Source organism: Benincasa hispida, chromosome 11, assembly GCF_027475165.1.
Source record: "Benincasa hispida cultivar pf3 chromosome 11, pf3_genome.v1.1, whole genome shotgun sequence".
In the NCBI taxonomy this organism is placed as follows: domain Eukaryota; kingdom Viridiplantae; phylum Streptophyta; class Magnoliopsida; order Cucurbitales; family Cucurbitaceae; genus Benincasa; species Benincasa hispida.
The window spans coordinates 75,216,484-75,230,832 of NC_143488.1; the positions used below are offsets into that span (position 1 = coordinate 75,216,484).

General features: G+C 32.6%; 1 protein-coding gene across 1 annotated transcript; it reads left to right on the plus strand.

Moving 5' to 3' along the window:
• The first annotated feature begins 5,234 nt into the window (after positions 1-5,234).
• On the plus strand, positions 5,235-9,287 carry LOC120091453 (uncharacterized). The gene is made up of 9 exons (XM_039049487.2): positions 5,235-5,595; positions 5,849-6,049; positions 6,245-6,407; positions 6,658-6,728; positions 6,942-6,990; positions 7,083-7,153; positions 7,262-7,374; positions 8,394-8,493; positions 8,995-9,287. The coding sequence occupies exons 1-9, from the start codon at positions 5,484-5,486 to the stop codon at positions 9,087-9,089; spliced, it is 975 nt and encodes a 324-aa protein (XP_038905415.1). The 5' UTR covers positions 5,235-5,483; the 3' UTR covers positions 9,090-9,287.
• The last annotated feature ends 5,062 nt before the right edge of the window (positions 9,288-14,349 follow it).

Below are 14,349 nucleotides of genomic sequence, written 5' to 3' on the forward strand. Positions count from 1 at the left end.
CTATGCTATAGATATATTAAAACACTAAAATTTTTAGTAATTAAAAATTGAGTTTGTTATCATCAAAACATTGATTAATTAATTAATTTGTGATTAAGGACCAAAAAGCCAACAGAAATGAAGTCTATGTACTTCAATTCTGTTTGTAAACTTGTAGATCAACCAAATAATATAAAATCAATTGGTTGTAAGTGGATCTACAAGAGAAAACGAGACCAAGCCGGTAAAGTACAGACTTTTAAGAATCGACTTGTGGCAAAGGGTTATACCCAAAGAGAGAGAGTGGACTATGAAGAAACTCTCTCTCTTGTTGCCATGCTTAAGTCGATTATAATAATATTATCCATTACCACCTTTTATGACTGAAATTTGGCAGATGGATGTTAAGACAGGCTTTCTAAACGGCGATCTTGAGGAGAATATCTATATGGCTCAACCAGAGGGGTTTATCGTACAAGGTCAAGAAAAAAAGGTTTGTAAGCTTCAAAAATCCATTTATGGGTTGAAAGAAGCTTCTAGATCTTGGAATATAAGATTTGATACTGTAATCCAATCTTATGGCTTTGTACATAATGTTGACGAGCCTTGTGTTTATAAGAAGATCGTCAATTCTACTATAGCGTTCTTAGTTTTATATGTTGACAATATTCTACTCATTGGGAATGAAGTAGGTTACCTAATTGACATCAAGAAATGGCTAGCAACGCAGTTCCAAATGAAAGATTTAGGAAATGTATAGTATGTTCTCGGGATTCAGATTATTCGGAACCGCAAGAACAGAACACTAGCCATGTCTCAAGAAACTTATATAGACAAAATGTTGTCTAGGTATAAGATGCAGAATTCCAAAAGAGGTATGTTACCTTACAGATATGAATTCATTTTTCAAAGGATCAATGTCCTAAGACACCTCAAAAGGTTGAGGATATGAGACACATTCTCTATGCTTCCGCAGTAGGGAGCCTGATGTATGCAATGTTATGTACTAGATCTGACATATGCTACGTGGTAGGGGTAGTCAGTAGGTATCAGTCCAATCCTGGATATGATCATTGGACTGCCGTTAAAAATATCCTCAAGTATCTTAGGAGAACGAGGAACTACATGCTCGTGTATGGTACTAAGGATTTGATCCTTACTGGATACACTGATTCTGATTTTCAAACCGATAAAGATGCTAGAAAGTCTACATCTGGATCAGTGTTCACTCTTAACGGAGGAGCAGTAGTGTGGAGAAGTGTGAAGCAAAACTGTATTGCGGACTCCACAATGGAAGCTGAATATGTAGCTGCTTGTGAAGCAACAAAGGAAGCAGTATGGTTGAGGAAATTCTTGACAGTTTTGGAAGTCATTCCAAATATGCATCTGCCTATCACCCTATATTGTGATAATAGTGGTGCAGTTGCAAATTCAAGAGAACCAAGAAGCCACAAGCACGACAAGCATATTGAGCGCAAATACCACTGATCCAGAAGATTGTACATCATGAGACATTGTAGTAACCCAGATATCTTCTGAGCAAAACATTTATAATCCTTTTACAAAGGCTCTCACGGCTAAAGTGTTTGAAGGTCACCTACAGAGTCTAGGTCTACGAAGTTTGTAAACTAGGACAAGTGGGAGAACTTTTGGGTATATGCCCTAGTTTATTGTATTCATATGTTTATTGTACTCATATGTTTCTCGCTTAAATTCAACATTGTGATATTCCACTAGGAGTTTTAGTCCAATTGGGGTTTGTTGGATTTTATGTCCTAAAACTCGTAGTTTGTAAATTAATAAACATATCTTGTTTTTTTTTTCGATAAAGTTGTTATTGAAATTGTAATCTTGAATCTAATAAACTAAGGTCCTGGGGCTATTTAATACAGTTTGAACTTTATGTAGTGACATAAATGTGGATCATATTCAAATATATAGTCAAAATGGTCTATAGTATATGAATAAGGTTGGGCACCTTATTCTGGGACACTATGGATGCAACCCACTTTGTAGTTAGTACAAACGATGTGATCCTGAATCGTTCATATAGAGATATGTGAGTGGAGGCATCCTATGTAAAGAGTTTACATAAGACTGAACCATGAAATAGTCACTTTTTACGTTCTAAATGTTGTTTTATGTATAAAACTGACTATTTCGTTAATTGATGACCTAGGCAACTTAATCTTAATCCTGAGTTAACTATGAACTCATGTTCACTCGAAATTATCCTTAGATCTACATAGGTGAGGGCAGCTCAATATCCTGGCCCAATAAGCCTCCCATTTCAGGGGTAAGAACGAGTGGATAGCTGGAAACATAGGGTGCAAGACAGAATTCACTCCTACCTATTATAGGGATAGTAGATAGGTTGTTCCCTTTAGTACTGAATCCAGGTCTTGAACAAGGGGCCCCCACCCTCTCTTTGGCTCGAGAGGGATTCGATTTATAGGTTGGACCTTAAACCAATTGTTCATTAGAAGATCAGTGGAACTTAAGGAACAAGATTTAGTCTTGGGAGTAAAACAATTTTTATGACCTAGCCGAGATTACAAACAACCTGTGAAGGATTAGTTTACTGACATGGTTATATCAAATGGACACAAATATATCTATAGTGAGGGGAGTGCAACTACAGAACTATAGTAGATTGACCCGTTAGTTAATGAATGTTGATTAGCTCATTCTAAAGAGTTTAGCCAGCTAATCTCGGATCGTTGGAGCCCATGATCTATAGGTTCATTAGGTTCCCCTACTAGCTCATATGGAATAAACTTAGAATAGTATGATAGAATGATTCAAATTGTTCGAATTAGGTGAAAAGAGAGAAACCGATAAGTATATGTGATATAGTGGTCGGGTTTTTCAGTTTAGAGATACAACTTTAATATTTAAATGTGATTTAAAAATCAAGAATGTGAATACATTCATATTCGGAAGCTCGGAAATAATGGAATGGTCAAAGATGTAAAAAGTCAACGAGTTGACTTTTGACTTTGAAAAGTCAAACTTTGACCGACCTTATATTCAAATGTGATTTGAATTTCGAGAAAATGAATGCGCGGATTCATGCTCGGGAGGTCAAAATTTGTCAACACGAAAAAAATCATAAAAAGTCAAAATGTTGACTTTTTGGTCAAAGTCAAACTATTTTGCCCTTTGACTAAAGTTAGTGGGAAAATCCAAACTTTTGTTGGATAATTCCACTAACAAAATAATGGGCTAGGTGTTGGCTTATAATGAGACATTAGGCCCACTAAGATAGTGGATTACAGGTGTTGGATTTTTATGGATTTGGTTCATGCAATTGTTGCATGGTTTTTTTCTATAAAATGGGCTTTCATTTTGAATGAAAAAAGTTTTTCCATTTTGTCAAAATTGTTTTGTAAATTTGGGCTAGAAAAATCACATTTTTTGGAGAAAAATTTAAAACCCAAACCTAATCCAAAATTCCATTTCTGTTTTCCATCTCTTTCTCTCTCTCGGTTTTCTTCATCCACCGGGTCCCACAACTCAGTTCTGAGTCCAGAGGATAGTAAGTCAACTCTAGTGGTGGTCCGAAAGAGTTCGAGTCGAGATTCAGCAAGGAAAAGCGGTTTTCGGGAGCTTCAAAAATAAGTTAATTACTGTTTTTCCCCTTCAAATTGCATGTTTTTTCCTTTAAATTAAAAGCAATTAGAGTGTAATTAGATCCTAATTCTGCTGCATATGTCTCGTGTTTCATCAACAACAAGAAAGTATACCTGACATGAACATACCAACAATTGATGCATGGATGAGGTTTTCTCATATACACCCATCAATAGGTGTACTGGATCAAGTAACGATACGAGAGGAACAAAACGCAAGAGGGCTCCCTTCCGATATGAAATATTTGACATTGTACTCACAACAATGGACGTGCAGGAAAGTAAAATGGAGAAACTTGTTCAATGGCAGAAAGAGAAATATGAATTGGAGCTTAAGAGACGTCGGGAGGTCATCGAACAGATCTACCAAGTTGAAGGTTTAAAGGAGGACGATCAGTTGACCCTCATAGATATGTTGGTGAATTATATTCAACGAACAAACGTTTTTAGCCATTCCACCACCATAAGGTATTGCATGCGTTTGTTGGGCAAGGCTAACTAATTACGTTCTCGATGTTTGCAAGTTGCTTTGTTATTATTTTTTGTAACTTCCCCTAGTCCCTTATTGCATAGATATCATGTATTTTATTTTTTGTGACATGTACAAATAACCCATGACATGTGACCCTTACATATGGATGCAATTTTTTTAAAGCAAGTTGTAAAATGGCCATGTATAAGGCCATCAAATTATATAAAATCTTTTGAGGGGAATGAATTTCATATCCAGTCTAGATTTTTTTTTATCAGTGGAATGAATTTAATGAATTTCATATCGGTCTAAATTAATACTATTTTGTAAAATTATTTGGCTTTCTTTAATGAAAAGTTTGAAATGAATAATACAAAATCGAAATGTATACCATTTCTTGAGATTGGAAAGAATAAAGAAAATGCAATCAATATCTTATTCCAAATAGGATTGATACAATAATTGAATTATAAGATTAAAAAAATAGTGTTCATACAGGCAAATTATTTTAGAGTACAAAAAGTTGAATCAGATAACATTGACATATGAACTCTGCACACCCAAACACAGATATATGAACTCGGACATAACAACTCTGCACACCTAAACACAGACATATGAACTAAGATAACACAATTATGCACCCTAAATACAGACATATGAACTCAGACAACACAACTCCGCATCCCAAACACAGACATCCTATATCATCTCAGCATCTTAAACATCCCCTTAGGGGCATAAGAAACATACCCTCAAGTTTAATGATATTATGAAGTTCAAGAACATGATTGAAATCACATGTCCCACCTGCACTACTATTCTATATATCATCTCCACATTATTATTATTTTTAATCTTTATTTTAATGGAAGATACAGGTAAAAGGATTATTTTAAGACGTGTCCAAAATTTAATAGTAAAAGAACGAAACTTTTAAAAGTCGAATACTATATTAAAGCTTAAAGGTATTTTGTAGAATTTTAGTTTATTACTTTAATTGTTAAGTTATAAAAGATCCTGAAACCTTTTTATCTATTTAAAATTTATTTTTATTCTTTCAGAAGTAATTTTATCGTTCATAAAATATTTCAAAATATCTTTAGATTAGAATTTATTTAAAATGCTGAACATAAATTAAGATTTGAAACAATTTAACGATGACCTAAAACAAAAAGAATTAGGACATCCATAATCCTATTTCGTCCAATATTCTAGTATATTCATATTCAATTGATTTGAAGTATGTATAAAAGATTAAGTGTAATAATGAAATAATAGATAAAGATCCGAAATAGTTTTCCCGCCTTTATTTTTTCTTCTTCTTCCTCAAAATCAGACAAAACAATCGATCAGTTGAAGCATAATTCAATGTGTGCATCTGGAAGAGAAGAAGAACAATGGAGGAATTGATCTCGAACTTCACCAAAACCCTAGCGCCGTTCTGCAACCATCTCCAAAACAGCTGCGATGCCCTCAAGCAGTCCATGGATCGCCGCCCCATTCCCCTTGGTGAATATTATCCCCATCTCTTCCTTCCTTTTATCTTCATTTTTTCTGTTCTCTATGCTGCTACAGATGGATTTTGGGTGAGAATTTTGTATAATCGTTGCATTATAGACTAGCAGATCGCATTTGGCTGTCTTTTCCGTTCGTAAATTTGCGTTGGTCCTTTGCTTTGATGAATTGGACTGAAATTTGAGTTTGTCGATATGTAAGGGGACCGATTAATGCTAATTTTGTAGATTTCCTCTATATCCTACAGATTCGGCATCATCGACCTTCATACAATCTCTCAACCGCCGCGTGTCGACTGCTAACGTTGATCTCAACTTGCTCGAATCAATGTCATTAGAAACAGTATCATTCGAGGAGCTTTTAGGTCATGTCAGTGAAGTATATAAGAAGAACGAAAGTGATCTTCTGGAGCTACAGAAGCAGCTCAAAGGTGTCGGATACATTCCAGGTGAATTACATTGAATTCTTGCTTTTCTTGTATGTGGAGATGGTATAACGTGTGCTGTAGCTAGGATATTCGTTTCTTAATTTTGTAAATTTCTCAGTTTCAGTTATAATTCTTTCGATAAAGCATAAAACAAAAGGGAAACAGTTGGCTCTTGCTTCCGTTAATGCTGTATCATTTCTCTTCTTTTGCCTTTAGAGTTTGAGATTGATGAAGACGACGAAATTCTTAATCATGTATCAACGCCTGGGTTGAATTACGAGCTTGCAAGTTCCATGGATGGATTGAACGTACCGTCTTCTTACCATAAATCAGTCTCCACGACAGGACTTGCTAAGCATAGTTTTGAAGAAGATATACTGTATCCTTCCTTCTCCCACCCCTTGGTACATGGTGTATCTTATCTTATTGGTTATTTGTAAATAGGGATAAGAGATGAAAAATTAAAGAAATGGGGACTTTTTCCAGAAATTCTTAAAGGAGAAACAATTTTTTTTTTTTTTTCCCTTGGATAGGTATTAAATGAGGATACTGATTATTTATCTAATTATCTTGCACTCTAAAAAAAATGGAATTGAAACTTTGTCGTTCTTAATTCTTATCGTTTCCAGGCTCGACGACTCTTTAAGTTTACAAAATGCTGGGCTTTCTGATGTTTGCCTTGCCACTCTAGCATCTGAAGGTCAGAAGACTAAAACTGTCACTTGCCTTTATAATATGCTATCTTCCAGAACATGTATGAGGCATAAATGTTATGGTTCTCAATATTTTGAATATATTTGAACCTTGATTTTTTTATTATTTATCGGTCTCTGGGGCGTTCTTATTTTCTCACTGAAAATCATTAGCATAGGCATTTTTTGACAACTGAGTTCTATTATTATTGCTTTTATAGGCAACTCTACGTTCAAAGATCCATACATGGATTTGCATACACCAAAAAAGTAGGTTCCAAATATTCAAGTTCGTATCAATTATGCAATGCTTTCAGAAGATTAGTAAATCGAAATTAACTTGTGACATTTTTTCCTTTTAGATCCTTAGAGAAACCGCTTGGCTCAAATTTTCCACACCAATCCACAGAACAGACTGTGGGATCCCCTGAAGGTAGAAGGTTCCTAGATTGCCGTCTTAGACACTATTAGTTGAAGAATCCCATCTTTCTACAAATATCAAGATACATATGTTCATTACTTAAGAATTTGTTTGACGCAGGGGAAGGTGAAGATTACTTGACATTTGAAGAAGCCATTTCACCTCTAATTACGCTCTCAAAGGACGATTTTGAAAGCCTCCCATCATATATGAAGGGCCTAGCATCATGGGAGGTAAGACCTCTTAATAGTTCTAGTTGATTTTATTCTTTAGTGCTTGTTGAGTTGACATTATTATCCATCTGTCTTGGTTAACGTGAGGGTTCGGTCTGGCCCTTCCTAACAAGCCGAAGGGTCATTACTAACAAATGCATGATGAAGCTCATACTTTTTCCTCCTAGTACACATGGTTGGTTCTTTATCGACTCCTGTGTTTCTGACATTTGCTTTTCATGTTCTCCCTATTAGAAGTATCGTTAATGATTTGGTAGAAAGCTATGTTTCCCTTATAATAAATTTGTGTAGAGTTCTATGCGTCTCTGATGTTATCTTATTTCCAAAGAAGTTCTCGAGGAAGTTTTTAGTCGAAATGTTACGTTTTTAGTTATACGATTGGTTTCCAAAAGGGTAACATCCATCGACACAAGATCCTTTTGATCCGAGGAATGACATTTATGTCCTCCCTGCTTTGAGCATATCCTAGAGAGATGCGTATAATGGCCTATGGCCTACGGGGCAAGTTTAATTCTACTGGGAGATTACTTTTATCTTTCATGTCATATACTCGATATATCTTTGGTGGTGAGGTTGAAAGCAGTCTTGTTATTGGGGTAATAGTCGAAGAAGATTGCATGGGAGTTTATATTTACTGCACGAGAAAACATTTTGCTAATTAGATAGGTTTTAGTAATGATAGCTTCACTCAAAAATATTCAGGTAAGGGTGATTATAAGTGCTTTAGCTATATCTTGCAAGTGTTGATTTTTCTTTCATCAATTTTCCCTCGTTGAAGAGTGTCGTTGCAAGAAATTTGGTGTGCAATCCCATTTTTTTTTTATTTTTGGTAGTCACCTAGTATGGCTTTAAAGAATTCTTTACGATTGCCGGAACATGTCATGACCCCATACCCCTCTAAGCCCTCAAATAAGATTCCAAGGATGCTTGCTGTTATATCTGTACGATATCTCTTTACGATCAACCTAATATCCACATTTCTTACTTGTAAAATTTACTTTGGAATCCAATTTGTCCAGGACCTCATCGTGGCTGTTGAGAAGATCAATTCATGCTTGGAGACGAAAGGCAAGGGGAAAAACTATATCCTTCAAGATGAAATTTCAACTATGGACCTTGGTAATTATACACGAACTAATTCACCCTTTAATGCATTTGTGAACAATGGCACTGTACATTCCACGAGAAATACTATGTTGCACGTATGACTGCTAAGATTGGCAATAGCATTAAAATTATCACCGGCGTTCTACATTTTCCATAATTTAGACGTCCATTTCCACGAGAAGTGTAAGTATGAGTTGGAATGCAGCGAAACTCAATTTACATCTCATTTGGCATATTCTTAGTCCTGTTTAGTAACCATTTGGTTTTTAATTTTTAGTTCTTGAAAATTAGGTTTATAAACACTTCTTCCACATCTAAATTCCTTTATTTTATTATCTACTTTCTACCAATATCTTAAAAGATCCAGCTAAGTTTTATAAATCAGAAAAAAAAAGTTTTTAAGCTTAATTTTCAAAAACTAGAGAATTACCAAACGGTGTCAATAAAATCACCCTAAAAGTCATTATTAATAAGCAATGTAGTAATGTTTCTATGGTGCTGTTATATTTGTAGGTCCCAAAGCAAGATCTTTTCTTCTTCTACTTGTGCGAATGAAGCGAGTGGTTGTGGAAACGGTTGAGGGTCAAATATCCTACAGAGTCTTATAGAGAAATTGAATTTGCCTTCAATTTAATAACATTCGATGTCCTACACAGGTTTGTTCCTAAATCACCGAATGCACAGTTCTTATATAATCTTTCCCTTGACCAATTTCTTCAGGAGAATGCGAGTAATTATTTGCAGTGGTTTGCCCAATATTTCGATATTTAGATATATAAGAGCTTGAAATAATTTTATTTTACAAATGTGTCTGATAACAAATGATCCTATATTAGTAGACTATTGCTTGGCCTCTTTCAAGGATGGGTATCTCTAGGATCCTCTGAGGATGGTAATTAGTAACATGAGTATGCCTTTGCATTGATATCCTCATAGGCTGAAAGATTGCAAAATAAAATGGGATATTAACTTGGGAAATTGATTGAAAGATCCATGGGATGCCTAATATGATTTTGCTCCACTTTTTAAAACTTAAGAACTTTGACCTCTTGCTTATCTCACCATTAAGCAATTTTACAAAATTACCCTTATTTCTTCTTCTTGTTCTTCTTCTGGTACGATCAACTTTGACGAGACCACACACTAGCTCTAGCAAGTCCACACAAGCATTTTCGGCCTTCTTCTTCTTCTCTACCTCTATTTAGTTTGCATTGTAGAGTAAGAGTGAGAGAGCAAGTTCAGGAGAGAATGGGAGAGAAGAGAGTGATTTGAGAGAGGAAAGAGGCGACAGAACGAGAGTGCAAGAGCAAGAATAAGAGAGTGAAAAAGTCCATTTCATGTGTACGAAATTTCTTTTTGACAGTTTCACCCTAATCTGACCTTAACAAAGGGCCAAAAAAAACCTCATTTTAAAAAAGTGGAGCAAATTTCATTTTTCTCACAATTTGAGTCATCTATTGGGTGAATCCTATTAACTTGCCATATTATTTGTGAACATTTTACAAAAGTTCTAGAGCCAAACACGCTTTTGATCTATAAAGAATTGCCTATTTAGATTTTGAAGTTTTAAAAGGAATACTTGTTATTTCTTAAGTTCAAATTAATTGTTAGTTGATTAATGAAAATGTGGCGTGAAGATGAATTGCTGATTTGACTTACTGTCTTAAAAAATTATATTTAATTTTATATATCAAATTATGTGATTAGATTATTTGAATTGGCATTCATTAGGCTTTCTTTTTTATTTCTCCATTCTATAGAGAAATTTTCATTCAATGCCACTGCCCTCATCCTTCCCATTGTTGTCGAACCCCGTTGATCATTGCTGTTGCTTCTTGTTGTCAATCACCACCGCTGCATTTGATCACTTTCACTGAAGAACTGATGAATAAATTTCCAATTTCAATAAAGCTTTTTTTATTTCCATGTTCGGGATTCCGAGTTATATAGATTTGGAAATTTTGAAATCAACTTTAACATCTAGATAGTAGATATACACCACCTCAGCAAAGCCTTGGATTTTGGGTATTAAACAAGAGATCGGTCCAAATATAACAATTAGATTTCAAGTATTAATAGATATAACAAAATGTAAAAAAAAATATTTGTAAATGTAACAAAATTTAGATTCACCTCTTATGATATATTTGGTTTAATTTTGAAATTAAGTCATTTTAAAAAAAAATTAAAGTGTTTGACGCTTTTTTTAAAATATTGTAGTTTGAAAAAAAAATTAGGAAGAGGAAGATTTTCAAAAATAGAAAAATAGGGGAGATTATTTACACAAAATAGCAAAATTTAATCTTCTTTGATAGAGGCTAATAGAATTTTATCAGCGTCTATCTATGATAGTTATCATTAATAATAGATGTTGATGGAAGTCGATCAATATTTTTTTATTATTTTTATAAATAGTTTGATATTTTTTTTATGTATGAAAATTTTGATCAGAAATATATGATACTTTCTAAAATATTGAGAGAAATAGGATAGTTTTGCGGTACATATACACACTTCTTAAAAATAAATCTAAGAAAAAATAAATTACATCACAGGTTCATTTCTGACGTGTTGTTGAATCAATTAAGATATAAAAATTAAAAAAATGGTTAAGATACAAAAATTAAATATAAATATATATATATAAATAAGAGGTTGCAGGTTCAACTCGTGGCCATTTTAGTCGTGTTTATATATTATATAATATTTTTTAGTTTTATAGAGTTTAGATCTGAGGTTTTTTCTTTTTTTCTTTTTCATTTTTTATATTATAACATTCTTTTAGTTATATGTAGTTGAGATTTGAGTTTTTTTTTTTTTTTTTTTTTTTTTTTTCACGATATTAGATTTTTTTTAGTTTTATGAAGCTAAGATCTACGTTTTTTTGACATTTTTTTTAATATTAATTTTTTAGATTTTTTTAATATTAGTTGAATATATTAAAGTTCTTAAAAAAGTATAGAATTTGTAATTATTGAATTGTATATTAGACTTTATTTTTAATATTAATTATATAAAATCCGTATTAATAATTAGAGTAGAATATTAATTTAATTAAATAATTTTGTGCATTTTTTATTGTTAGATTTTTTTAATATTAGAGTTCTTTGAAAAAAGTTTAGTATTATAGTTGTTCTTTTAATATAATATTTTTTATTTAAGGTTTTTTTTTAGTATTATAGGTGAATATTTCTAGTTTATGTTTAACAATTTTATTTAGATAATTAGTCAAATATTGAGTGATACAAATAAATTATTTACTCATTATTTATTTTGTTCCTAAAAAATGGGAGACAAATGTTTGGAATTTGCATTATTTACAAATGGTCATATGATTGATGGTGTCGATGGAGTTGAATATAACCAACCAACATATGGAGGCTTTACTGTAAATGTGAACGTACACTGTAGATGTGAGATCAAACAAGTTAGAAACAGTTTATGTCCTAAATCTTGTAGTATGTAAATTATAAACAAATTATTGAATAAATAAAATATTATTTGTCTTCTAATAAATAAAGTATTATTTATTTTCATGCATACTCAAATCCAATAAACTAAAATCCAAAGTTATTTAAGGTAACTTGGACAGTATGTGATTGACATACAAATAGATCGTATTCAAGGAATAACCTAAAAGTTTTATAGTATATGGATAAGGTTAGGTGTTTTATTTTGGTAACATGGATACAACCAATTTTGTAAGTGTTACAAACGATTTGATTCGAATTGTTCATGTGGAGACATGCAAGTGAGGGTATCCTATACAATGAATATGTATAAGACTAGGCCTTTGAATATATAATCTCTCTTTGTAACACCATTAACTGAAGAGATTAATATTCAAACAACATGTAAGTCGTACTCAATCTTGTTTGAGTTATAAACTCTTGCTCATAAGGGTCGTTATTTGATTTATATTGATAAAAGTTGTCTTAGTTACCAACTCAGTATGCCTACCATTTTAGAGACGATATCGAATGAGGAGCTAGAAACATAGCTTCACAAAATAGAATTCACTCCTTCTCGACATTAGGGTAAATAGAAAAGTTGTTTCCTTAAGTATTGATTCCGAGACTTGAACAATGATGCCTCACCTTCTCACTGGCCTGAGAGGGACTTTGTTTATTAGAGGATCAATAGTACTTAAGAAGCAAGAGGTAACTACAAGGGAAAAAATGGTATATTTGACCCAGCTGTAATTATGAACAACTTGTGAAGGATTGTATTACGTTAAATGGTTAAATCTGGACACGTAAATAATCTGTAGTTCATAAAAGTGTAGCTTTGACTCTTTAGTGGAGTGTCCCATGAATGTTGATTAATTTAATTTAAAGAGTTTAATTAGTTAATCTTGTATCATTGGAAGTTATAGCTGTAGGTCCATTAGATCCCTCTACTAGCTCACAAGTGGATTAGACAAGGAGATTTAATGTTGAAAGAATTTGAAGTGTTCAAGTCATTTTAAGTGAATTAATGTTAATAGTATATGATATAATTAATAAAATGTGTTATATATATATATGTTATAATATAAAGTTAATTTTAAATTAGATTCAAATTTAAACTTTATAATATGAGAGTATTAATATTTGAATTTTATATTAAATTAATGTGAATAAGATTCATATTAAAATTATAGGTTAAAATTAATGTGAATGAGATTCATATTAAAATTATAAGTTAGAGAGAAAAATACATATTTAAATTTGATTTAAATATATATTTAATAAAAAATAATTAATTAAATTAACAATGAGTTATTTGTTTGAATTAAAATTAATAATCAAATAACTCCTGGGAGGTTGAGGGGAGTCAACTCTCCCAACTTTATTGGTGTATATCTCCCTGTAAAGAGAGAAGTGTGTGCATGAAAATTATACACATAAGAGAAAGATCATCAGGTCCGCCCGGTTGGGCTCAACCTCAGAGAAAGGTTGAGTGAACAGGAAAGGGAGGCCTTTCGCCGGCTAATGTCTTCCAAGGAGTATCGGGGGGTGGAACGGCAAATGAACCTTTTTAATTCTCTACTCTCTCTCACTCAATCACTCTCCAAAAAGGCTACATCTCCAGAGAAGTGTTTCTCAAAAGAAAGAGAAACAAGAGAATAATGGGGAAGACCATTTGGTGGTATTCGTTTTTTGTATGTGTTGTATTCACTTCTCCTACATTTGGATATCACCATGCAGACACGAGATCAAAACAAAGCGATAAAATGCTTCGGTTGGGGATTCGATCCCTTCAAGTCCATATATGTTGGTTACTCGTTTTCATACATCATAGGCATGGACGTTATCATGGAAAGCATGAACAATATTTATACCATATAGTGCCTATAGAGAAACCAGAGGCACCAGAGGAACCTAAAGTTAAAGATCCATGATAAAATCTAACTCAAAATCGGTGACCTCCGTCTTGTGAGACTCATTAATTTTTTTCATTCATTTTATGGTTGCGAAAGATTGAATTATTGTATTGATATTGACATTTCAATTACAATTGATTTTTTTCTTAATTTTAAAGTAAAGTAAGTACATATTTTCAAAATTACTAAAAAAAAATACAAATGGCAAAAAAAATATTATAATGGAAGTGATAAATGTGCTAAGTAATTGCATGACTATAAAAATATTGTTACAATAAAAAAAAAATGTGAAAAAATTGCAGGTTAAAAATAAGGTTTAACATATCGTTAGTGGAAATATCAAGGTCTTAAGAAATTTAAAAAAACAACAAATTTTATAAATAAATTAAAATGAGTAAATAAGCCTTTTATGTTTGTTCTTTTTAAAAAAACAAGTTAACAACTTAACATCAAACCCAATGAAAATATTCATAAAAAATATCCCCTTTCATCCTTTACCGTTG

What these genes read in the sequence shown, in the direction of transcription:
- LOC120091453 (XM_039049487.2), top strand. Translation starts at nt 5,484, where the DNA reads ATGGAGGAATTGATCTCGAACTTCACCAAAACCCTAGCGCCGTTCTGC. An exon ending in AGGGCCTAGCATCATGGGAG is followed by an intron (nt 7,375 to 8,393) that starts GTAAGACCTCTT and finishes CAATTTGTCCAG; the next exon opens with GACCTCATCGTGGCTGTTGA. An exon ending in AATTTCAACTATGGACCTTG is followed by an intron (nt 8,494 to 8,994) that starts GTAATTATACAC and finishes TTATATTTGTAG; the next exon opens with GTCCCAAAGCAAGATCTTTT.